We start from the raw sequence: 26,779 nt of genomic DNA, 5'->3' as shown, positions 1-26,779 counted from the left end.
ATTGTGGTTCAATCCAGTAGCTTCAATGTTACCAAAACAGTGTTTCTCAATCTGTTTTGAAGTACCATCAAAATTACTTTAAACTTTCAATCATCCAAGTATATTAGATGTTGTTTGTACTTTACTGTTGTATATTACATAACCTTTTTATTTAGACTAAACTAACTGCAAAATCTACTGCTAGAGCTACATCTACTTAAATCTAGAGCTAAAGACACTATTGGCAATCTATGTTAAAGAAATAAAGCTAAGAAGTTAAGTAAATCAACAAAGAATTGAATGAAATGTGAAACAGAGTCAAGAAAGAACCTAAAAGTACCTAAACAATATTACCTAAGCTATAAACAATCTAAACAAAGCAACACAGAACAGAATGTAACCAAAAAGAATCTAAACAAAGCACAACATTATCGCTCTGATCAAGTGATAATTCTGACCGTTTTGATACAGGAGACGGCAAAGCACTGCTAAAATCTCAAATTTAAGCTAAAATCTCAGTACTGTAAGCTTGAATTAAAGCACCATAATAAAAGAAACAAAAACTACTAATAACAGATTTAAAACATTTACCTCTTTCTTTCTGTTTCAACAGGAAAATTGATTGTAAATTTGCAAAGGGATGCAAGAAAGGAGTTTAAAGGTTCTACAGCTCGCAGAATACCACAAGCCTGCGAAAGTTTTCAATCCAATATCATTTTAAGTTCAAAGTTGATTCCAGATGTCATGTAAATATAATAAATTTAATATATATATATATATATATATATATATATATATATATATATATATATATATATATATATATATATATATATATATATTTCAAGGCAGAACTGACTTACTTGAGTAAATGCCTGGTATCCCTTTAATATTTCTAAAACAATGGCCTCTCCACGTGACCTTCAAATTAACCTCAAGTCAAATGTTAAGAAATATATTGAAATCATAACAAACAATATGTGGTTAATTAAGATTAATTGTAACCAGGATGGTACAAAAATATCTTAGAGCACTAAACTACGTTTTATATGATAAAATTACTCCAAAAATCCAGCAGATTATCAAGATCTGTCCATGTTCAAATTTAGAATTTCATATGAATCAGAAAGAAGCTTAGGTGCTTTAGCTCTATGACTCGATTCTAAAATAACACTAATCATGCTTATTCAAACATGCAGAATTATACAACACAGACAAACCACAGATATATACAGATCAAACATGCAAAATTAGAATTTAACAAGAAATATGTACAACAGAATCAAGAAAACTAAACACAACATGTACAAGAATAAAGCTGGAAAAAGAAAACTAAAACTACAAGCTACACTAAAAAGAAAATTTGTTCAAATAGGCCACTCTTTTCTTATAAACTAAAACTAAAACTACAAACTAAAACTACAAGCCACTCTTTTCAGTAGTGTCTCCATGGCTTCCTTGCCTTCCTCCTTCCCAGCTCTCTACTACAGCAACATCTCTCCTTCCACTGGCAGCTGTTGTGTGTGTGGCACTAGGCTGGAGATCTTTCCAAACCTTTCTGCACTTTTCTCCTCCCAAATAATTGCCTTAGTGTTTTTAGCATTCTTTGCTTCCTTTAACTCTGCACAACAATCAAGTTCAAAGTTAGGTGCATCTGTTAGGACTCTTAGTTCTGGCTGTGTAACAGAATTTATCTCAATGCAAATGGAGCAAGAACCAGATTCACAATCATATCTGAAATTTTCAGAAAACTGTGTTAGATCAAAGTTTAGTCCTAACTCTATAAGGTTCTCAGATTCCACAGTTTCCATCTCAAAATCATTACTAACATATGCACCATCAGCTGAATCAAAGGTTAATTCAAAGCTATTATCACTCAAAATTTCATCAAGGCAATTATGTACATTTGACTTTAAAACAACATTTATACCAATGGGTTCAATGGCTGAAATTGAATTAAGAAGTTTAGCATTATCATTCAAAACTGTATCAGTTTCAATCATAGACTCTATAGCATCAATGTGCAGCAAATCACAGGAATTTAAATGCATAAACAGCTCAGGCAAAGCAATTGGAATTTCAAAGTTAAAATAAACCTACGCTGGCTCATTGAAAATGTCTTTACTAATAACAGCAGATTCATCAATTAAGTCAGCACAATCCACAAAACTATCATCAAATTCAGTGCACACATCATGAAGAATATCAGCAGTTTTAATATGTTCTACAACAAAAATTTCATCCAGCAATTCAGAACAACCAGGTATAATAGCAAGAATATCAGGCAAGGGTTTCTCAAGTTCAGCATGCATGAGATTATCAAAACTAGTTTGCACCTCACTAGCTGCCTCATCATGATTCTCACCAATGGCATCAGAGAGTGTGGGAAAATAAGAGAGTGTGGGAAACAAAAACAAAAAATGCTTCAGAATCATAAAACAAAAAACGCACACGCTAATCATAAAATCCAAACTGTCACACACCAGTTACAGTGCCACAAAAACAAAAAATGCTTCAGAATCATGAAACAAATGCTACAACAAGTGGATTAAGAAATTCAAGCATTGATACATCGATTACTATTTTAATTTCAACTGAAGAAGGGATCTTCACAAGGAAAGATTAAAAATACGTACTGGTTGAGTATAGAGCACGCTCATTTTGAAGGCCAAGCTGCAAGTGGACAAAGACCTAGCCAAGCCAGAGATTCCGACGATGCTGAGAACAAGGCCGTGACAGCGGCGCATCCCACGACAGAGAGGTTGGACGGAGCCGAGCGAGCCGGAGGCGGAGAGCGCGTGGCGGGAGACGAGGTTCGTGCGGCGGGAGATGAGGTGCGTGCAGCGGAGGAGGCCGAGGAAGAGTGCCATGACGGTGTCTGCGATCTCCTCGGCGCGCGAGGTGTCGACGTGGACGAGGCGAAGACCGAGGTCAGCGGAAAGGGCGGAGTCGACGGCGTGGTCGCCGGAGTCGACGGCGTGGTCGCCAAAGCCGAGACAGAGGATGAGGTGGTAGGAACCGAGGCGGCGCTGGGCGGCGCGCGGGAGGTAGGCGAGGGAGTGCAGGAGGACCGCGACAGCAGACTCGATCTTGCCTTCGGAGAGGATTAAAGGTCGACTGCTGCTTGCTGTTTGGGTGGAGAAGTTTTAACGAAGACAAAATTTGGGAGAATGGGATACCCAAATTCTAATTTCATAAAGTCGAACCTTGTACCGACGGGTATATTCCTTCGGTAAAATCACTACACCAATACCGAAGGTTAAAGTCCTTTGGTAATCACTGCACCAATATCGACGGTCAAAAGCCTTCGATAAATCAACTTTACCGAAGGCCCAAAGGCCTTCGAAAATACACCTTCGATAATTAATCACTTTCTTGTAGTGACTTGGGTAATTCGAATGAAGGGTACACGATTATGAAATGATATACAATAAATATATACCACAGCCAGCTTTCGCCTTCAAAACGTATTGTTGGAGAGATTTGTCAAGAGCAAACATGAATTAAGGAAGCAAAATTGCATGCATGGGTATTATTGGCAACATAAAGAATGCTTCCAAGGAGTCATCTATGATTCCTAGAATTTCAAGAGCGGAAGGAGCAAAGCATTCTTCATTTGCACCAAGAATCCACACCTACAAGAAAAAGAATAAATTGAGGAAGACGATTTTGAAATTACCAAAATGGTATATTTTTTTTTTAATTTCGAAATTAAGTAGGTCTGTCATATTACAAGTCTTCCCATAACAATTTTGCTAGATTTAATTTGAAGTCATGACATAACTACTTTCATTTTACGAAAATAAAGAATTCGTTTCATCATGCATGACAATAGTTTTTTTTTTAATTTGCTAATTTGTTCCATTCCATCTTTAGTTTGCCTGTTATCTTGTACTTTTAAAAAAAAATTCTCTTCTTGTAGATTGATTAGATTGCAAGCAATAAACCTCTTATTGTAGATTTTTGTCAAGACATTCTTCTAATGTATCCACTCTGTTCTTGATCCATGACTTGACCAGGTTGATAATTACAGTTTCGGCCTCAAAAGGACACATCTCCCTTATAACATATTTCCCACCATCGTCACTGTCAACTAAATCTTCCACTGTTATATGTACCAGATCTTTCTCCAATTTATCAGCAGCCATCAACGTTTGCACAATATCAGGAGTCAACTCCGTAACACTCTTCACATATTGCTTCAACTCATGACCATAACATACAAGAAGGGTAGCAACAACTGGATGTCATCTCTTCAGTTTGTCCTTCGACGGATGTCAATATCCGTGAACGGATGTTGACATCCGTTTAAGAATCCATATATTATTGAAGGGTAAAAGAGGAATGAGGAGGTGCAAAGAGCAAGTGTGTGGTGGTGGATGAAGTAACTCTCTCACTAAAAATACAAGTAATTGGATAAGAGGTGATTCATAATTATGCATTTATTGATAGTAATTAGTTGAATTAAGAATTTACACTATTGCATAAATGCAATGACATTTTTGCAGTATTGGAAGTACATTTCACACGACACTAATAGCCCTATTGTTATTTGTTCTTGACAGTTTCTACATGCATTTACTACTTAGACATGTATAATATAAGATATACTTTGGTTTTTGGGTGAAAATGTATTGATAAACCTTAAAGACACTTTTTGTCTCCCTTTTTTCCTCTTTAGAAGAAGGATTGCGTAGGAAGAAGACTTCCTTCTTCATCGCTGTGTCATTTTTTTTTACATTTTCACGAACTCCGCCACCAAAACGGCATCACGCGAGTAACAAATTAATGTCCAAAGTATCAAACAACCTTTTATTTTCAATAGTTAAAATTATAGGGAATCATGGACAGTTTTTCTACAATTCTCAGATTTGTAAGATAAATGTTCCTAATCCAAAAATATGGTGAGGAGAACGGTGGTAGAGGCAGCGAGCGGTGGTGGAGAGAACGGTGGTAGAGGACAACGGTGGTGGAGGGCAGCGGCGGGAGGACAGCGACGGTGAAGAGTAATGGAGGTGGAGAGCAGCGGTGGAAAAGCAGTGGTGGTGGAGAGCAGCGGTGGTGGAGGGCAACGGTGGTGGAGGGCAGCGGTGGTGGGAGGGCAGCGGCGGTGGAAGGCAGCGGCGGTGGAGGGCAGCGGCGGTGGAGAGCAACGATAGAAGAAGTATTAGACTGAGATAGAGAGAAATGAGTGGTTGCCACAATGGATTTCAACATGAAGTTTTCCTCATGTGATGGATAGTAAAGATGGTCAGAAGGCCACATAAATGTCAAAACAATACTCTAGCAACATTATAGGTTTATTGATTGGCTAAAATCTATCCAGATTTTGAAAAGATGTAAATTGGTTTTCTTTAGTGATATAATGACCTCCTGTGACTTTAGAGATGCTTATGTTATACCTTTTGTTCCAACTTAACAGGGGTTGGAAATGTGCAACACTTTATACTTTTACTAATACTTTTCGACAAAAAGAAAGAAGAAAAGAAATGCCTAAGTGTCCTGATCGGACAAAAGATTACATATAAAATATTGGTTTAATACATCATTCGGTCCCTACTTTTGGAGGTTTGGTTCAAAGTGATCATACCTTTTAAAAAATTTCAATAAGGCCCATATTTCGTTAAAAAATGTTCAATAAGGTCCTTTTGGCTCACGACGTTAAAAACATAACGGTGCAAGTGCCACCGTGACCAAAACTGAGTGACCTGTGCAGTTTGATGAATACGTGGCAGGTATGATATATTTTACTGTGTAAATTTAAAAGAAATGATGTAATTATCATCCTTCTTGACTTCTCTCCTATTCTGAAAATCTCTGGGTTCAACAATGTGGTGAAAGTGGTATTCTGATCAGTGTTGGCTGTTGATTCCTTGAAGGTGAAATTGGAACAGTCTACATAAGTGAGGTAAGTGGTCTTAATCTACGCCTACTTACTTGACATTGTTGTTGTTGTATTTGGGGGTTAGGGTTTAATTATATTTTGTGTTAAATATACGTATTTTTTTAATCAAAATTGGTGTGTTGGGTGAGGCTACTTTACCATTGGTCGTGTCAAGTTCTGTGGCAAAATCAGATGTTGCAATACACAACAACATAAGGGAATTGCTGGCGCGTCTTCAGATCGGGCACTTGGAAGCAAAGCACCAAGCTATAGACAACGTGGTTGATGCCATGAAGGAAGATGAGAAGAACGTTTTAGCAGCTCTTGGTCAGAGCAACATTGCTGCTTTGGTTCAATTGCTTACAACTACCTCTGTCAGAATAAGAGAGAAAAAAGTTATTGTTATATGCTTGCTTGCAGAATCTAGTAGTTACGAAAATTGGCTAGTTTTTGAGGGAGTTCTGCCACCTCTTATAAGGCTTGTTGAATTTGGTAGTGCAGTGGACTCTTTAGGTGTTAAAGTCGGGATCTTTAGGTAAAGATGGATGCATCCCTCTCCTTGTCAAAATGCTTGAGGCTAAGTCAAACAGTGCTAGAGAGGTTGTTGCTCAAGCAATTGCAAGCCTGATGGTTGTGTCTCAGAATAGGAGAGAAGTCAAGAAGGATGATAATTACGTCATTTTTTTTTAAATTTACACAGTAAAATATATCATACCTGCCACATATTCATCAAACAGCACAAGTCACTCAGTTTTGGCCACGGTGACACTTGCACCGTTATGTTTTAACGTTGTGAGCCAAAAGGACCTTATTGAACATTTTTTAACGAAATATGAGGTCTTATTGAACTTTTTTAAAAGGTAGGATCACTAACCAAATCCCCAAAAATAGGGACCAAATGATATATTAAACCTAAAATATTTCACCAAAATTTATATTACATCGATTATGGAATAATTGATATTCTATAGGTTGAATATTTTACATTGGTAGAATTTATATCAATTATTAAATCGACGTAATAAATAGATAAAAAATAACCAATTTAAAATGTAATTTTTATTCTAGTATTATTTGAAATGTCTTTTATAAGTATAATTAACAAGTGAAAAAGTAGATATTTAGAGTCGAGAAGAAGAACGTGGGAATACATGAGATCAAAGAGAGGTGTGTTGAGGTTACTATGTCCTTGTAAGAATATAATGTAATTACAAATATTTTTCTTTATACAACACACGTGAGTCTATTAGAAGAAAACTTACGGTAGAAAGGGAAAAAGGGAATTGTTTTTCTAAAGAGCAAAGAATGGGAGGTAATGCTTTTGTGAATATATTCTACTTTAGACGTGTGGTGTATAGATGTTTGCATTCCTGAAGTTGAAATTCTTTGGAGGTTTTACTAAACAAAACATAAAGCTAAAACTGTAAGTTTGATGTTCTTTACCGAGATATGTATGAAAGTAACAACACACTTGTCCTTGCATATCTTTTTCTGGGTGTGGACCAAATCTTACATCCTCAAACACAATGGTCTGTTACCCTCCCATTCATCTACTCAGCCAAATAATTGGCACCCTATTGTCCATTTTCTAGTTGAGCATTCATGATTCTCTGTCTCTACCTTAATTCAGTCAAACATGCACAGTGTAATCATTAAGAAAAGGCAAACCCTACAAACCATTTTAAGGTTATCGTTAAAATATTTTAAAGTAATTCTTTATAAAAAATGTAATTTAATTACAAATCATCTTTTATAATTTTTACAGATTCATCTGTGTCTGAATTAAGATATTCAGTTTGGATATACAATACTATCATTTTATCATTAATCTTATGAGAATAATACTAATTAAGTACTATGTAGTAATTCTATATACTTCTTGGTTGAAAGAAAGAAGTACAGTATTTGTTTAAAAATGAAATATAATATTTAATGTTAATGAAGCATTTCTTATTATATTGTTCTGAGAGATAAACAAGTTATTTCTTGGTAACTGAGTGTACTGTCTTTGAAATTATTAGATTCTGTTTGCTACAGGTTTGAACAAAAAGTTCCAACAGGAATAGGATCTTCTGGTGCTAAATATCCATGCAAGAGAGAGAGAGAGAGAGTCCTGATCTTGACTGGAGCAAAACCTTCGAAGAAAGAACAGAGCAGAAGAGGAGATCCAAAAATCCATGCTCTTTCACTCACACCAAACTAAAAATACAGCAAAATAACAACTCATGCCATAGCCATGCTACGTTTTCAACTGATATGTTGCTGCGTTTCCTCCTTCCTTGACTTTCTCCATGTCTCAAAATAACTCTCATTATCCCACACCATAGCCAATACCAGAACAACCATGCTTCACCGTAGCCACCAACTACTTTTGTTTCTGCTTCTCTTTCTCTCTCTAAACCCCACTCTCTCTCTAAACCAAGACGGTCTCTTCCTGCTCCAGGCCAAGCTACAACTCTCCGACCCCACAAACGCCCTCTCCCATTGGAACCACCGTGACGCCACCCCATGCAACTGGACCTTCGTCACATGCGACGCCACCACCAGCGCCGTCGCCTCCCTTGATTTCAACAACCTCCAGCTCTCCGGCCCTGTCCCCGAAGCCGCACTCTGCCGCCTTCCCTCCCTCGCTAGCCTCTCTATGGCCAACAACAACCTTACCGGCATCCTTCCCGACGCCGCGTTCTCCGCCTGCGCCGCCCTCCGACAGCTCGACCTCTCCCAGAATGGCATCACCGGCCCCATCCCCTCCGCCCTCGCTCTCCTACCGGCCCTCGAAACCCTCGACCTCTCCTTCAACAACTTCTCCGGCGAGATTCCTGCGAGCTTCGGCCAGTTCCGTCAGCTCCGAAGCCTCTCCCTCGTCAGCAACCTCCTGAACGGAACCATTCCCTCTTTCCTGGGCAACGTTTCCACGCTCCAAACGCTTCATCTCGCTTACAACCTTGACTTCATCGCAGGTCACATTCCTCCTTCTTTGGGGAACCTCACGAATCTAGAGGAGCTCTGGCTAGCAGGGTGCAACCTTGTAGGCCCCATTCCTCCTTCTCTAGGAAACTTGACGAAGCTCACAAACCTCGACTTGTCCATGAACAACCTCGTCGGAAACATACCTGAACAACTCGTGTCGGGTTTGCGCAGCATTGTGCAAATCGAACTCTACCAGAACTCGCTCTCCGGCGCGTTGCCACGCGCCGCGTTCGCAAACCTTGCTAACTTGGAACGGTTCGATGCCTCCACGAACGAGTTGACTGGGACGATTCCGGACGAGTTGTGCGGGTTGAAGAAACTCGGGTCGCTGAACCTGTTCGCTAATAAACTCGAGGGAACTTTGCCTGAGAGTATAGTGAATTCGGAGAACTTGTACGAGTTGAAGTTGTTCAACAACTCACTCTCTGGGTCGTTGCCCAGTGGGTTGGGTGGAAACTCAAAGTTGCAGCGTTTCGACGTTTCGTTTAATCGATTCTTCGGCGAGGTTCCGGCAAGGTTGTGCGGTGGAGGAGTGTTGGAGGAGCTGATTTTGATTTACAATTCGTTTTCCGGGAGGATCCCAGACAGTCTCGGGGAATGCAAGAGTTTGAAAAGGGTTCGGCTTAGGAACAATAACCTTTCTGGGGTTGTACCAGGGGGGTTATGGGGTTTACCCCATTTGTATTTGTTGGAGCTTGTTGAGAACTCTCTTTCTGGGTCGATTTCTAATCGGATTTCCGGGGCACGGAACCTGTCAATTTTGTTAATTTCAGGAAATAATTTTTCTGGGTCGATTCCTGAGGGGATCGGTGAATTGGTTAATCTTGGAGAGTTTGTTGCAAATAATAATAATCTTACTGGCCGGATTCCGACAAGTGTGGTTGGGTTGAGTCAGTTGGATAGGCTGGTCCTCGGAGACAATCAGCTTTTTGGAGAGATTCCTGCTGATGTTGGTGGTTGGAAGGCGCTCAATGAACTTGATTTGGCGAATAACAGATTGGATGGGAGTATTCCTAAGAAGTTAATGGACTTGCCTGCGCTTAAATATCTTGATCTTTCTAATAATCGTTTATCTGGTGTAATTCCAATTGAGCTGCAGAATATGAAGCTGAACTTGTTGAATTTGTCGAACAATCAGTTTTCTGGGGCGATTCCTCCTCTTTATGCCAATGAGTATTATAGAAATAGTTTTCTCGGAAATCCGGGGCTGTGTAGTTCTCTTTCTGGTCTGTGTCCAAGCTTGGATGAGAACGAGGGTAAGGGCAGGAAATATGTGTGGATTTTCCGGTTCATATTTGTGCTTGCTGGGATCGTGTTAATTGTTGGGGTGTCTTGGTTCTACTTCAAATTCCGGAATTTCAAGAAGATGAAAAAGGGGTTCCAGATATCAAAGTGGAGGTCGTTTCATAAGCTGGGGTTCAGTGAGTTTGAAGTTGTTAAATTGCTAACCGAGGACAATGTTATAGGGAGTGGAGCATCTGGGAAGGTTTACAAAGTTGCGCTGAGCAATGGTGAGGTGGTGGCTGTGAAGAAATTGTTCGGAGCACCTAACATGGGAAATGGATCCGTTGATTCTGAGAAGGATGGATTTGAAGTTGAGGTTGAGACACTCGGCAAGATTCGGCACAAGAATATTGTGAGATTATGGTGTTGCTGCAACAGTAAAGACAGCAAGCTCTTGGTTTATGAGTACATGCCAAATGGGAGCCTAGCCGATTTGTTGCATAGTAGCAAGAAAGGCTTGCTGGATTGGCCCACGAGATATAAAATAGCTATCGATGCTGCTGAGGGGCTCTCATATCTGCATCATGATTGTGTCCCCCCTATTGTTCATAGGGATGTCAAATCTAGCAACATCTTGCTAGATGATGAATTTGGAGCAAAAGTAGCCGATTTCGGAGTTGCCAAAATTGTGAAGGGAGCCAACCAAGGTGCAGAATCTATGTCAGTGATTGCAGGATCTTATGGTTACATTGCACCAGGTACAATACAACCTTAAACTTGTATCATCAAACTTACTTTTTGAATCAGCTTGCAGACTGTTTGTGTCCATTTATGTAATAGTTAACGATGTGAATAGATTTAATTGGATTTGGTGGTTGAATTTGATGCAGAATATGGTTATACTCTTCGGGTGAACGAAAAGAGTGACATATATAGTTTTGGTGTGGTGATTCTGGAGTTGGTGACTGGGAAGCCCCCTCTTGATCCAGAGTATGGGGAAAAGGATTTAGTGAAATGGGTTTACTCCACATTGGATCAGAAAGGACAGGATGAGGTGATTGATCCAAGTTTGGATGCTGAATATAGGGAAGAAATGAGGAAGGTTTTAAACGTGGGTCTTCTTTGCACTACCTCTCTTCCTATAACTCGTCCTTCAATGCGTAGAGTGGTCAAAATGCTGAAGGAAGTAACTGCACCAGATCTTCCCAAATCCTTAAGTGGAAAACTCTCTCCTTATTTTCAGGAACTGCCCTCTGATAATGATAATCAGGGAAGCTTAGTTTGAGCTACATTCTCAAAATCAAAGTCTCACCTACAATTAATTTTCTCTTCAAACAGGCCAACGATCGTATTTAATTCCAGCTAAAAATGGTATAATGAAGTTCTCTCTAGATTATATTATGTTCTACTTTGCATTAAACTGTAATATAATATATTTTCAGGAAATTTCCTTGTGCCAATATTTATTCCTCCATATCTAGTTGCTTTGCCTTTCATTAATAGCACTGTCACTTACCTATAGTACTGAGTCTGCACATGATATCAATACTTCTGTCCAACAAATTAAGAAAAATATTAAGAACATATTCTTTATCACGTTCTTTGAATATATTCTGATTAAAGCTTATTATTGGATTGTGTTACTGATCACAGAAAAAGAAAAAGGACCGCATGGCAAAATAACTTAGCCAGTGACAGACTTCGTTATTATTTTTAAGGTTTAATGTCTCGGTAGGTCCCTATTTTCGGCGTGAATCTCAAATAGGTCCATTTTCTTTTCGGCGTCTCAATTGGGTCCCCATTTTTGTAAAATTGTAACAATTAGGGGTCTGCCGTCAAATTGGACAAACGGCCGTTTAATTGTTTCTTACGTGTCAGATGGGAATCATGCCACGTGTCATTACTGAAAACACTGTTCATGCCACGTAAGAAACAATTAAACGGCCGTTTGTCCAATTTGACGGCAGACCCCTAATTGATTTGCCAACTTTTGATAGAGATCACCCAAATGGAGACTGCTTCAAATGAAATCTTAAATTTAATGCGTAGGGATATATTTTCCTTGTTTAGGGTAAGATTAACTTCGAAAATGACAATGTTTAGCATATAATATTTTATTATTGATGTCACATTTAATTAATGCGAATACCTTGTTCGGATATTTGTTATTGATGATTATGATACTTTCAGAAAAACAATTTACAACACCATTTGATTACTATTTGAAAACTTTTATGAGAGTAAAATAGTTCTAGAAAAATTAACTTTTATATTGTAAAGAAAATAGAGAGTGAAAGGTACTGAAAAGCAGTATCAAATATCAAATGGGTGTAAAAAATTTCTGACATCAAAATACTACTATCGTCCATATTTTTATATTAAAAGGGATATTGTAAGGGCTTTAATGTGTGTAGAAAGACTTGATGATTATACATGTAAATCAAATTTTGACTTCTTTTGGTTTTTTTTTTAATTCAAAATGTGTCAATTTGAGGGATTTTAATTATGTTAATTCTAACCAAAATTTAATAAATGAACTGGTGATAATAATAGTAATAAGGTTTAGGACATAAGTCATGCCTTATCATAATTGATTTGGTGAGTTGGTTTTTTTTTTTTGACTGAAAAAGTCAGTTTTGGTGTTTGGGATTGAAATTTTTTCTACCTGAGCAGGTTTAACTTTATTGACAATAATTTGCTTGAAATGTTTACCTAATGATAATGAAAAAGGTTTGGAGGCAAAAATAATTCATCTTGTAGTAATTGATATAATGGACCCATTTTGGTGCTTAAACGAGTCAAAACTTTTTTCCACTCTAACAGTCTAATTTGAATTAAAAAAATATCTTTATTCTAAATTACTGGGTCCGAAATAAAAAACAAATATTTTGGATCAATTCTTTATAGAGTGTTGTCCTTCACCACTACTAAATGCTCCTTACACTATCTCATGTCCTAATTTTTTCTTTTCATAATTTAATTATTGTACAGTAAAACGAATGTCGACATCCGTTTCACCTTTAACGAATGTTGATATCCATGAACGGATTATCACATCCTAGAAGGTTACATCTTTTAACTTTTTTTTGTTATTTTAGTTTATTGTTTTTATTTTAATAGTGCTTTTTATTTGTATATATTTATGTTTTTGTATTATTTATTTTATTTGTATATATTTAATAATAATATTTCTTTAAATAAAATAAAATTAATTTACATATAATTACATAACATATTATTAAAAAAAATTTAAATACTTTGTAAATTAATTTAAAATACAATAAATTAATAAATTAAAAATTAAAAAAAATAAACCTTCAACGTTTAATGGATGTGGTATAAAAATTTAACTAATCAAATTAAACATATTTAAATAATCAATTAAATAATAATACATAATTAAAGTAAAAATAAATAAATTTAATTAAATTAATAATAACTATTTCATTAAATAAATAAAATTAATATAATACTAATTACGTAATATACTAGAACAAAAAATTTTAAATACTCTATAAATTAATTTAAAATATAATAAATTAATAAACTAAAAACTAAAAAAAATTTAAAAAAAAACCTTGAACGAATGTGACCATATTAGGGATGAAAAAAAACCCGTACCCGTAGGATAAAATCCGTTACAGGTATTTAGTATCCGTGGGTAAAGAGTATCCACAAGGTAGCGAGTAACGGGATATTTTAATATCCCGCTTGTTAACAGGTCGGGTTTGAGTGAGATTATCCGTACCTACAGGTACCCGTTACCCATTAGAAAAATGAAATTACAATTTTATCCATTAGATTTTTTTTTTAACTTTTTAATTAGGCTTTTTTTTTCTGTGAAATCTTGCCTTAAAATTGGGCCAAGCCCAAATCCCTTTTTTAGGGTTTCATCATCTCATGTGCCGATCATTTGAAGTTCCCGTAGAAGTCGCTCCACCAACATGATCTTTCATCTCCTGTTACAATGCTCATTCAATGCTTCTTTATCTATGGGAAAAAAATGAAACTTTCAGGTAAAGGTGGGAAAAAAAATGAAACTTTCAGGTAAAGGCAAGCTCAAACCCAAAAGCTGAATTAGAGGTTTTTGCCCCGTGCCTTACCACATATTCATTCTCCACCTTTCCCACCGATCAAACACTTATCCACCGATTGATCTTGATTTCCACCGTTCAACCTCTTCTTTTCAACCCGGAGTGCATCGACGAGGCACGCACAACAGTGACGACTGAATCTGCGGCGATGCGGCAGAGGTGGCGAACAAAGTGGTCGACGACGTGAGGAGACAGTGATGAGAGGCAGATCTGAGATGCTTTGGTGCAGATTTGTGATGTTTTGGTGCAGATCTGAGCTTGGACAAAATGAAGTCAACAACTTTTGGAGTCCCGATTTCTCTTTGAAATGCATATCTGAGACGCCTTGGAGTAGATTTAGGGTTTGTGAGTTTTTTTTAAAAAAAGAATAGATTCTGGGCCATTGGGCTTGATTAAACGGGTATAAACGGATATCCGCGGATTGGAAAAAATCTACGGATTTTTTTAATGCCGCTACCCAGTGGTAGCGAGGCGGGTAACGGGTAGAATTTTTACATGCTGGTCGAGTTCGGGTATCACAATATTCGTGTCTGACCTGATATGTTATCATCCCTAAAGCATATCCATTAACGGATGTGGCATATCCGTTTATCATAATCAATTAAAAATAATATAATTTAATTAAATTAATAATAATTATTTTATTAAATATAATAAAATTAATTTATATATAATTATGTAACAAATTTTAAAAAGTAAATAATATCTATATATTAATTTAAAATACAATAAATTAAAAATTAAAAATTAAAATAAAAATAATAAAAATAAAATACACAATCTTCTCAGATGTGGCATATCCCTCAACGGATTTGGGGAAGAAACTTTTCAACATCCGTTGAAGGCTTAAAAAATCCTTTAACAGATCTTGAAATCCGTTGAAGAATTTTTTTTTAACAAATGTCAACATCCGTTGAAGAAAAGAAGTGAGAATGTAAGATTTTTTAAAATATAAAAAATAATTTTAGAATTTTTAAAAAATATAATGGTGTAGAAAATAATGTGTAGAATTTTTAAAAAATATAATGGTGTAGAAAATAATGTGAGGTAACGTAGGAGTAACCCTCTTATTGTGAGGTAACGTAGGAGTAACCCTCTTATTTCTAGAACGATTTTCTTGAGACAGTGTACATAAAATATATATTGAAAAAGAAATTCAGAACACATGAAATATATTCAAATTATTTTCTTCATATTCTCTCTTCTTCTCTCTTTGCAGCAGCAGAACAGTGAAGTACAGTGGTGTGGGGTGGTACAATAGTGAAAGATATTTGAATTTTTTCTAATATTTTGAAGGTGGATTTAATAATTGCGAGGGTGCAGTAAATAATAGCCTCGTTGCGGTCTTTAAAAGGTCCAACATTTAAACAGTGAAACAGATTATATATATATATATATATATCCATACTTGTATTCTTATTTTTTTTTCTCAATCTTGTTCTCACAATTATCTTAATCTATTTTCTTTTATCTTATGTATTTTATGTTCTTATCTGTTTTTATTTTATTTCTATTTTAAAATTAAATCTTGGGTGTTGCTCCTTCCACCACCACAGTTTCTTTCTCCACCTCTCTAATTTATTTTTTTTTCCAAAAATATCTTAAATTAATTTTTTTTTTTACTTTTACCATTAACTCTTTATACTTTTAATTAAAAATCTTAATTTTATACCCTCCTTCCAACATACCACACTCAAAATAAAAGTCAAATAGTTAAAACAAAATGAGATTTATAAAATTAAATATACAATTTTTGTATTCTCTTTCTTTGCTCTTTTGAATACGTATTTCTCATCTAACTTTTATGTCATTTTTTATATATCAAAACTTGTTCTCTTAATTGTTTTAAACTATTTTATTTTTTTTCTTTATTTTGGTTTTGGACTGTAGGAGTTTTAGGTTAAATTCGAGGTTAGAGATGGTTGAAGACCACTATAACCAATTGGGTAGGACGTGCAAGCGACTGACCGAGCACTGTAGCAGATCGAGTAGGACATGCAGAAGACTGCTCGAGCACTATAGCAGACTGGATAGGTTATTAAGGAGATTGGGCGAGCTGTTGAGAAAACTCGACTAGATATTGTTTCGCTGATTTAGAGGAAGTACATACAAAAGACAATTTGATATTTAAGTCAATAAGTGACCATTCATATGACTAAAAAAGCATATTCTGTGCGAACCTTTATTTATAATAGTTGTGATGAGCCTTTACATTTTGCTGGTCTAATGATAACTCAATCACATCTTAATATGCTTTAGGGGCTAAATGAGTTATTACCATTGATAATCTGATCATGGTGGTTAATGTGGTCGGCTTGATCGGCCTACTCAGATCGATCAGATCAATATCGACCTGGTTGGTCTAATTAGATCGGATCGGTTGACCTGGTTAACCTGATTAGTGTAATTGGTCTATTTGGCCTGATCGTCCACTATCGTCCACTTGATAATATCAAATCCTTTGGAAGTTCGACTATACAATGTATTTTTTAATATTAATTGTCTTAAATGTTTATTTTCTTGAGATATTTCTTTTATTTCAATCTCATAGTTATATTTTAATGTTTTTCCAAAAAATTATTAACTTCAAGCAATCTTATACCCCCAATATCCATTTATCTAACTTAACTTTTAATTTGTATGTTCGGAAATAGTTATGATGGATTTTAATTTTTATATTTTATTATGAATTTTGTTGACATGAAAATAAGTATTAAATTCCAATGCAGCTACAAACTTAAATATTAAAAACGAATTTTATCTGGGAAAAATTGTTGATTTTCCTTATTTTTACAAATATTGAAAGATATGTTTTAATCAAAAGTTATTTCTTAATTACTGTCACCGCCGTTTTTCTTTATTCTTTATTTATTTAATAGGAGGTTCAAAAGAGTTAATTTTGTTTTACTTTATTCACTTACTATATCTCTAAGATAGACCGATTTTGACATGTTAATTTAAATTATCAAAATAATCATGTTTTGAATATGGGTTAAAGCCTTTACTCAAAACGTTTCATGTGATATTGAAAATCGAATAAGTTATTTAATGATTTTTTATCATCTAAATTGCGTTGTTTGTTCTTTTTCTATTTTATTTAAATTATATAAATAAATATCTGTTAAAAACACTCTGCTCAACTAAGTAATATAATTAATTGATTAGCATAATAACAAGTAATGTGCTTGATCCATAAGTCATACTCAACTTCTCATCCTAAATACAGAGACATTGTTACATAAATCTTGTGAGAAGCAAAATATATAACATTATATCAAAAGTCTGCTGAAGTTTATTTTCAACAGCAGAAGATAATATTTTTATTTTCTTATTTAAATCAATATATATTTTCTCGTGCTGTTTTTATATTTTCTTAGACTTAGTTGGACAAACATGTTAGTACAAATTAAACGTAAAAGTATGGAATCCAATAACTTGCTTAGAACGTCATAAACACTCTGTACATTGTAGAATTTTTCAATTCCTCAATCATTTGAATATACGATGAGACCACCATCAACCATCAAACTCTTTTGCTATGCAATACTTACATTGCAGGTATCGAAATTATCGTTTAACATTTATATTAAAAAAATACGAAATCTTAGAATTAAAAATACTTTTACCAAACAAATATGTATAGGAACGTGTGGAAAAGGTCACAGTCAGATTTATTTATTATGTTGAATAAAAACAACTAAATTTATCGATAATAATTGTACTGAAACTATAAGATATGCATTTAGCTTCAATTTTTTCATTTTTTTTTCACATTAGTTATTTTAAAGAAAGTTTAAATTTAACTGATTTTTCTTTTCAACATAGTTCTTCATGTATAGGTATTTAATGTAACAGAAATTTGGTAACGATGATAGATCTAATAACAAATTTTAAACTTAATATATTTTTACAAAATAACTAATATATATCTCTAATTTACGTGGAATATAGAATCTTTAAAAAAATATTTCCTCTTCATTGTATTTTATCTCCTGCTTAAAACAAATAGTTAAGGAATATAAAAAAAAAATACTAAAATATATTTACACTCTTTATACATGATACTAAAGATGATTTTTTTACATAATTGATATACTTAGAATGTACTAATAATGTTGAATAATTTTTTTTTAATTTGAATTACTTTGTGAAATAGCAATAAAATTTAAATTATTTATTTAGAATAATATTGAAATAAATTTATAATTATGGTATTAGAGAAGTAAATCACAATAAATTAAGAAATGCAATTATTTTTAAGCATGATATACTGAAACCCAAAATATTCTTCTTGTCTACCTTGTTTCAGCAAGTGCCTTTGGACTTTAGGGTCTCTCTTATCATTAGTGTAACTAAAAGCCACAAAGATAGAGAATATAAAATCCAACTGAAGTGCTAATCATTAGCTCTCATATAACTTATAATTAATTAAGAAAAGATAAATAAAGCAAAAAGAAAAACAGTAACACAGTAGAAAAGACCAACACTGAATTAAGAGTATCATTGGCTAATCCTTTTACCCTTTCCTGTTTGATAAGTTATGTGTAATCCAATAATATATATATATATATATATATATATATATATATATATATATATATATATATATATATATAAATGGAAATAAAGCTTTTTACCCTTCACTAGATTTTTCGCATATATTCTCTATTTATACTCATTTCTTAATTTACACATTTATTTCATGAAGTACAAGTAGGCCTATGACTGTAATTTTTGCATGAAAAATTTTGGTATCATATGGCAATGATTTTCTTACTTCTCTTGGCCAACTTTGGTAAATAAAGCCAAAGGTTGATAATAAGATTATTGTTTTATGTTCATAGGTCCCATTTGGCTATAAACATTATACACATGTTTGTACTTGTAATATACAATGATTAATTCGGAATAGGAAAATGAGAATTTTTTATATATAACTGATCTTCAAAATAAATTCTTTTACATTACTATTTTGGGATATATATCGGAAAATTAGGGGAAAACAGAAGAAATAAAATTATAATGATTCAAACCTTAGTATTGTATGTGTAATATTTTTAATAAAATTGTAAATCATTGTATGATTTTTTTATATTGTTGGAAGTTTTATATTAACTAAAAATAAAATTAATTTAGAATATAGATATATATTATAAATCTTATTTAAAAATATTTTATAAAATTGAGTTAGATTTAAAATTTTAATAAAACGAATTAAAGTTTTTTAAGTGCATGATGAAATGTAGATAAGATTTGGTAGATGGAGTTTGAAATATATTTGTTGTTTTTCCTTTCCTTTCCTTGAATAAGTACATAAACATTGACAGATGGCAAAAGATAGTGTGGTGAAACTATCAATGATGTTGAGGGCTAAGCCTTTGAAGGTACATGGAGAGGGAGATTCTTGGTATGCATGAGAAGTCTACGTGAAGGAATGGAGTTATGGTTGGCTCATAAATGTTTTTTTAAATTTTGTTCTTAGTTTTGAGGTATTAATATTTTTAACTTTATTTATACTCCAGGGTGACATCGGACCTAAGTTCTGCCTCTGTGCTTACATTAGGTTGCCCAAATCCCACTCAACTCTCTCTTCTACCCTTATATATCACTTCTTTCTTTCCATCTTAAAACTCCTTTTCTTTTATTTTTAATTAAATCCAAAGCTACCTTTGGTCAGACTATAAAGGATCAAAATCTACATTTATTCCTCTACAAGTTTTCATACAAGTATACAAAGCAAACCAAAACTTCAGATCAAAGCAATCTTTTTTATATATTATTTATTTTCATTCTTCTCTATATCTCTCTCTGCAACTAACCCCATTACTTATTTCAGTTCCACTCTATATTTAGAATTTTTAGGTATAACTCTCTCCTAGAGGGAGGTTGGCAAAGACTGCAATATATTCTCTCATGCAAATAAAGTGAGGGAGAATTTCATTCCTTCCCAACCCTCAACAAAATCTGGCATGAGGGGAGCAACCTTTAGAAGAGACAACATTTTCTTTTCCCCTTCTATTTAATTATTACTACTTTAAATTCATCTCTTCTTAGCTCAACCTTTCTCTCACTCTTCCTCACTTCATCCTTCTTCAGTTTCTGTTCCATTTCTTTTGGAGCAGCATAAGAGAACAACATACCCAGCAATGGAATGAGGGTGAAAAGAGAATATATAACAAGGAAATGACTCAGTGCAGTTACCCTGAAAACAACCATACCATCATTGTGGAGAGGCACAAAGATAGCTTCATCAGAACATGTCCTACATGTGGTCATCATATCAAATGCCAGGAGCAGGTTCACATTAATTAACTCCTTAATTACTCCATGCATATGCATACTCATACTCATCATCATCATCATCATCATCATCATCATCATCCTTTTGTTTGTTTTCTACTTGAGTTTGAATTTAATGATCCAAGGTGTTTATTTCTGATGCAATTTCATGGACACTTTTGTATTGTTTTCTAATCAGCATTAATATATGCATTGTCTTTATTACTGTTTTATTGGGCCTTTCGTTTCAAGAATAAATATAAATGTTTGGTGTTGATGTTTAGGCTGCTGGAATTCATGACTTACCTGGACTTCCAGCTGGAGTAAAGTTTGATCCTACTGATCAAGAGATTCTTGAGCATTTGGAAGCTAAGGTGCGTTCTGATATTCACAAGCTTCATCCGTTAATTGATGAGTTCATCCCTACTCTTGAAGGGGAGAATGGAATCTGCTGTACCCATCCAGAGAAGTTACCAGGTAATTAATTGATTTCCATTTTTCTCTCACTCATTCAACATTTCTAATGAGGAATCTCATTGAATCATCGTTATTAAAATATTGTTTTTCAGACATAATATATGCATATAGTTCCTTAAGATACATGGTCAGACATGTTTGTTTCCTTTAAACTTCCGCAACTTCAAACTGAGAAAGCATGAACTTTGCCGAATTCACACTTTTGTGCAGAAGATGTGACCATTGACAACATCATGTCATCCATTTTATAACAAACTTTTATTTTATTGTGTAAAAATCGGGTGCAACCAAACTTTGAGTTTACAACTGTTTCTCTTCATGATCTGGCACAAGAAAGCTCTTTATATTAAGAACTCAAATTTTCTGATAAACTTTGATGTAAACTAACATCTTAATGCTTTAATGAACTATACTGCAGGAGTTAGCAAAGATGGGTTGATCCGACATTTCTTTCACAGGCCTTCGAAAGCATACACGACAGGAACAAGGAAAAGGAGAAAGGTGCACACAGATGCTGATGGCAGTGAGACACGGTGGCACAAAACAGGTAAGACTAGGCCAGTATACATCAGTGGGAAGTTAAAAGGGTACAAGAAAATTCTTGTGCTTTACACCAATTACAGAAAACAAAGGAAGCCTGAGAAGACAAACTGGGTGATGCACCAGTACCACCTTGGCAATAATGAAGAGGAGAAGGAAGGAGAATTGGTGGTCTCCAAAGTTTTCTATCAGACACAGCCTAGACAATGTGGTTCACTCATGAAAGACTCATATCCTGCTAAACTAAACGGTGAAAGTGTGCATGAGGTAACTAATCATAAAAGCACTGGGTTTGTTGAATTCTACAATAATTCTTTTGTATCCTTTGATCAAGGGGACCAGCATAGGCCTAGCAGTGCACAACTAGTCACCCATTTCCCTGTTCATGATGGTGCTACTTTCATTCCTTGAAAGAAGTGGTGGAAGAGGGAGAAAAGTGAGATGCTATTCATGGAAGGAGAAGAAACATTACAATTGTATTCTGCAGTGAAGAAATAAGTTAATAACCAACTATATAAGTACAGTTAGGAGGGGAAAAGAGGGGACGGAATAAGGAGAAACTGCTTCATCTGAAAGCTAGTGATCAGATACTTCAATTGAGGAAGAAAAAAGCGGGTGTGGAGACCAAAGTAAACAAAAAGCCAAAACTATTTGGCTGTAACTTTGTTTACTTTCTTTTATTCTTTTACAATTTTTGAAGGTTAGCTGCTATCATGCTTTGTGCAGTGACACGAAAAAATATCTGAATTGTCCTATACTTGGGTAAATACTAACCATCAATCTGTACAAACATGACCTTTACTTTGAACTACATATTCCGTCTGGTGGGTTCTTTTACTGAGTTTTGTTTTATGTATGTATACGATTCGGGAAATTATACTCTTATTGCGTGTACATGTTACTTTTATGACAACAGTGGTGAGAAGAGAAGACAGATATGCAACAAGTGACAGTGAAAATAAATAAAGAGAGAAGGCAAAATTAAACAGCATTGTATAAAAGAAAAATATGAATAATATAGCTAAATCCACAGAAAATGTCATTTTAGGATGTTAGGCATCACAGCACATTTAAGCATCCATCAATGCTGTGATATGACGTGCTATTCTTAGACCATTCATTGGAGCTCTTTTAAAAAATATAACCAGTTGTCAAAATAATAGCATTACTACGAAAAATGCAAATAAGTTTCTCTAATCTCACTGTAGAGCCCTTCAATATTATTTTACCAAATCGCGAAGTGCAAACATAAGAAGGTCAACAACTTGAAGAACCAATTGAGTGTTGAAAAGAGACAATGCCTAATGAAAATGACTCCACGGTAGGCAGAACAACTGTGTGAGTCGATTAAGTATTATTATATTCGATGATGCTTGAAATCAAAATCATCTTTCTGTGCAGAAAGAGCAAAGTACACACATGAATAGTCAGTTTCGCTTCATCTGCGTGTCTTTTTGGTCTTGCTTTTTAGTCGGCGACAGGCCATCCGTCATGTTCTTGAGATGTGTTCCTATGGTAGCTAGTTTGGACCAAAATAAAATAGTAGAATATTGTGTCAATAGTAACTTTAACCCACCAAACCTAGTCTTGCAGAGGCATGGTATCTTCAACAATAAGAAATTTGTTGCGCACGATATGCAAAGTCATTCATTTAGGATAAAGAGTATCACAGACAAGGTTTGCACACTCCTCACATATGGAACATATACCATTATACAAACAATACCGTGTAATAGAAGGTTAAATGTGATAAAAGAACTAAAATTGCAACTAGCTTTAGTCTCATTTAATCGCCCCCATTCACTACTTTTTTTTCACCGTATCACAAGGGAGCCTAAATCTATGAAAAACAAAGACATTTACAGCAGCAAGCACGCCTCACAAGTATTCAAGATCTCTTGTTGACAATCATTCGGAGGATCGGCATAAACGCCAGGGCGAACCACATTCCATGACACCCTGTTACAAGAATCCATGTCCACAATAATTTTCTTAAATTCGTCAAGATAACATGCAAAGAAGAGAGCAAAAAGGAGAGAAGATTTGCAACAAACACTCAGAAATGGGCTTGACAGACTTTAGATACTAGTTGTCTACGGACTAATTTTCAACAAATAAAACTTTTTTATTCTGAAGTATCAGTAAGATGAAAATAAGAAAATACACAGAATTGCATGCCACTTAATAAGTCTTCACCTAGCATCAGATGATACATATATTCTCCTGCATGACTGTTGCCTCTTTCATCACATTTACCAAATAGCAATTCCCAAAAACTGTCTTTATCTTGATACATAATCAGAATGAAAACAAGAGCAAAAATAAACCCATCAAAACAAATCAAATGATCCACCCATCAATGCCAAAGACTGAGTATACATAAAATGTGTTCTCCTGAAAGATATTATTAGTGTCTCTCTCATACAAATACACTACAAAGTAGTCACAGCTCAACATGCTATCAAGTTCTTCCATTCAGTGATCAGTTCTGTATGAAAAAAATCTTCAAAAACTAAAGGAAAACAAATAGCTAACGTCTTTCACCCCGACCCAAAATTAACCTTTTACACGGTTCTAATATTCAGTTAACAGAACGCCAAATCAATGGATTGATGAAATCATTACAAAATAAGGTGCGGTTGGTGACCCCAATTTATACCAAACGAAACAAACAAACAACGATATAGCCATTTTAACAACCAGCATCGTTCAAATGCAGCTATCCTAAAGTGTTTTTCTTTGTCCATTCATTATGAAATAATCTCAACAAAATAACTTTTTCATTCTAACTCAATTTACACAAACCATTATAAACCAGCTTAATAAAGTGCATCACTGAAGTGCTGCTGTCACTTGGCATCTCAGATAGAGTGCATGTGCAGTTTTAGTTAAATATTTCAGAATCACGTTAAAAATACTAACTATCTAAATATAGGCAGAATTAATTCTTAATGCATAAAAGATAATTTTAGATAACTTTAGGATCAAATATTTACACTGAATTTTCATAAAATACAAAAACATAATTGACATTATGTCAAAATGAATTTTGAGAATGTTCATACAATTACACACACAAAATTTAAATTTTACCCATCACTCTCACTCGCTCACAGCTTCTCGTTTTTCTTCCTCAACAGAAAAACATCGGTCTCCTCGTAAGCATAATCAGGATGCAGATGCTCGTGTGGGACTTTCTCGATGTGGAAGGCTTTGTCGCAAAGTTCCCAGAAAAGCTCGTGTGCTTCGGGTGCCCTAAGCTGGTAGCCGAGCAAAACGACGCCGTCGTCGGAGACTAGGGTTTCCATGGCGGAAACCAAAGACGGCACGGACTCGCGAATGTAAACAACGTCGGTCGCGACGACGAAGTCGAAGGGAGGGTTGAGGGCCGCGATCTGCTGCGCATTGTTCCAGTAAAGAATGGAGTGTTTCAGGGTCTTGCGGAGGACGGGCTTGTTCACCTTCAGGTTGCGCTTCAGGGCCGGCATCACCGGCGCGATATCCGTGAGGACCAGGTCCGTCAGGCCCAATAAGAACAAGCCCATCCCTGCCACGCCGCAGCCCGTGCCCAGCTCCACAGCCCGTTTGCCTCCGAAGTCCAGCACGCGGGCGTACGGGTTGTTGTCGGAGGGTGAGGCCCAGCGCTCCATGAATTTTACGAGGACAAGGGAGCACGGCCACACGGAGGTTCCCACGTGCATGGAACCGTTGTCTTGCTGCAGCGACAGAACGGCGTCGTTCACCGGAAGCTCGATCACTGGCGAGTCTGTGAACTTCATGCTTCTCTCAAGTTTCAATTCCAACACGACGCAACGCAACGCAAGATGTCGGATTATTGTTTGTTTTGGGCTCTGGGCTTTGAGGGGTAGTTGGGTTATGAATGTTCCCTTTTTGTGGGCCTGCTCTATAAAAACAAGGGAGTGTTACTCCCTCCACCACCACAATTCCCTTCATCATGCACCTCCAAATTTTTCAAAAATCATAATTATGTCTCCAATTAAAATCAATTAAAATGTTATTAACTTTTAATAAAACAAAAATAATCTTTTGACTATATATTTTTAACAGTTTTCTCTTTCTTGGAAACTCTTTCTCTTTAGGATCCTATTATGTCCTTTCTTCTTTGCTTTCTTTCTCTGTATATATTTATTTTAATTAATTAATTAATTATATTTTAATTAGATTGTGTTGTTTTGAGTTATTTTATGTTTTATTTGTTTTTATAAGTTTTTCTTTTTTATTTTAATTAATTTCTTTTATTTTTATTAATTATTTATTTATATAAATATTTAAATTAATCATATCTATTTTGAATTAAATAATTTAGTTTGTAAATATTTAATATTTTTTTTTAATTTTATAGAACTTAAAAGTTTTTTATTTGTAATAATATATTAATGAATTATGAATGTAAAAAAAATGAAACTTAATAAATCATTTAAAAAATCAATTAAATTTTTTTTATAATTTGAAAGACTTAATAAATCATTAAACTTTCTTAAATATTAAACTAAAAATTTCGAAATCCATATTTAAGCCTTATAATTTATTTGAAAGCTTTTAAAATTTAATAAATATTAAATTAAAAATTTGAAAAGTCATGTCAATAATTTTGTATAAAAAGATTAAAAATTAATACTATCAAATCAATTAAAAAAATTTATAAATTCAAATACTTAATAAATTATTAAAATTTACTAAATATTGAATTACAAATTTGAAAGCCAATTTAAAAAATCATCATGGATTTTATTATTATTATAAATGTTCCCGAGTATATATAAAACTATAATTTAAATTCTAAACTATGTATTCAAATAAAAAAAAGCTCGGATGTCGATATCCGAATTCAACACAATCAGATATTAGAACGTGAGATACGATTTTGATATCCGATAAAAGAGAAAATCGGATTTTGATATCTGATCGAATCTATATACATGTTCGATGCGAGAAGCTTAAAAAAAACACTTCTTCAATTCTAATGACGATCACAAACACAGTAGCACCTCCATCACACGCCTCAAACACTTCTTAAAAAAAACTCTCAAGAATCACAGAAAATGAAACCGAAAAAAAAACAGTGAAAAAATGAAAAAAATAAAGACGAGAGAACTTCACACTCGTTCAATATTTCACTTAATTAATCAAATATTTAATTCGATAAAGAATATTTAATCTTAATCAACCTCATTAATTACAAAAATATTTATAAAAATTAGAGGTGCAGACGAAACATTAGAAGTGCATATGAAACCTTTAGACGTGCAGGATGAAACACAAAAAAAACTAAAGTTTTGTTATTACACTTGCACCCATTTACGTTTGTAAA

General features: G+C 34.5%; 3 protein-coding genes and 1 long non-coding RNA gene across 4 annotated transcripts; 2 read left to right on the top strand and 2 right to left on the bottom strand.

Annotated features, from left to right (window-relative positions):
• Window positions 1–433: 433 nt before the first annotated feature.
• On the bottom strand, window positions 434–894 carry LOC148200838 (uncharacterized). Its single transcript, XR_015785983.1, has 3 exons — window positions 843–894; window positions 571–668; window positions 434–464 (listed from the first exon to the last, which is right to left on the bottom strand). It is a non-coding gene; the product is annotated as an uncharacterized LOC148200838 (long non-coding RNA).
• A 6,977-nt stretch (window positions 895–7,871) lies between these two features.
• On the top strand, window positions 7,872–11,503 carry LOC148200837 (uncharacterized). The gene is made up of 2 exons (XM_088113449.1): window positions 7,872–10,815; window positions 10,948–11,503. The coding sequence occupies exons 1-2, from the start codon at window positions 8,208–8,210 to the stop codon at window positions 11,340–11,342; spliced, it is 3,003 nt and encodes a 1,000-aa protein (XP_087969575.1). The 5' UTR covers window positions 7,872–8,207; the 3' UTR covers window positions 11,343–11,503.
• An 8,409-nt stretch (window positions 11,504–19,912) lies between these two features.
• LOC124828779 (NAC domain-containing protein 73-like) lies at window positions 19,913–22,362 on the top strand. Its single transcript, XM_088114620.1, has 3 exons — window positions 19,913–20,448; window positions 20,715–20,907; window positions 21,326–22,362. Exons 1-3 carry the CDS (start codon window positions 20,335–20,337, stop codon window positions 21,856–21,858), a joined length of 840 nt encoding a protein of 279 aa, XP_087970746.1. The 5' UTR covers window positions 19,913–20,334; the 3' UTR covers window positions 21,859–22,362.
• Window positions 22,363–23,083: 721 nt separating this feature from the next.
• Window positions 23,084–25,305, bottom strand: LOC148200836 (uncharacterized). Its single transcript, XM_088111989.1, has 2 exons — window positions 24,541–25,305; window positions 23,084–23,406 (listed from the first exon to the last, which is right to left on the bottom strand). The coding sequence occupies exon 1, from the start codon at window positions 25,224–25,226 to the stop codon at window positions 24,558–24,560; it is 669 nt and encodes a 222-aa protein (XP_087968115.1). The 5' UTR covers window positions 25,227–25,305; the 3' UTR covers window positions 23,084–23,406; window positions 24,541–24,557.
• Between the last annotated feature and the right edge of the window lie 1,474 nt (window positions 25,306–26,779).

This window comes from Vigna umbellata, chromosome 4 (assembly GCF_029865625.1).
Source record: "Vigna umbellata cultivar VRB3 chromosome 4, Vumbellata_1.0, whole genome shotgun sequence".
Classification (NCBI taxonomy): Eukaryota; Viridiplantae; Streptophyta; class Magnoliopsida; order Fabales; family Fabaceae; genus Vigna; species Vigna umbellata.
The sequence above is the reverse complement of the archived record's forward strand: the minus strand, read 5'-3'. Positions and strand labels throughout refer to the sequence as shown.

What these genes read in the sequence shown, in the direction of transcription:
- LOC124828779 (XM_088114620.1), top strand. Translation starts at nt 20,335, where the DNA reads ATGACTCAGTGCAGTTACCCTGAAAACAACCATACCATCATTGTGGAG. An exon ending in ATATCAAATGCCAGGAGCAG is followed by an intron (nt 20,449 to 20,714) that starts GTTCACATTAAT and finishes GTTGATGTTTAG; the next exon opens with GCTGCTGGAATTCATGACTT. An exon ending in CCATCCAGAGAAGTTACCAG is followed by an intron (nt 20,908 to 21,325) that starts GTAATTAATTGA and finishes ACTATACTGCAG; the next exon opens with GAGTTAGCAAAGATGGGTTG.
- LOC148200836 (XM_088111989.1), bottom strand. Translation starts at nt 25,226, where the DNA reads ATGAAGTTCACAGACTCGCCAGTGATCGAGCTTCCGGTGAACGACGCC.
- LOC148200837 (XM_088113449.1), top strand. Translation starts at nt 8,208, where the DNA reads ATGCTTCACCGTAGCCACCAACTACTTTTGTTTCTGCTTCTCTTTCTC. An exon ending in TTATGGTTACATTGCACCAG is followed by an intron (nt 10,816 to 10,947) that starts GTACAATACAAC and finishes AATTTGATGCAG; the next exon opens with AATATGGTTATACTCTTCGG.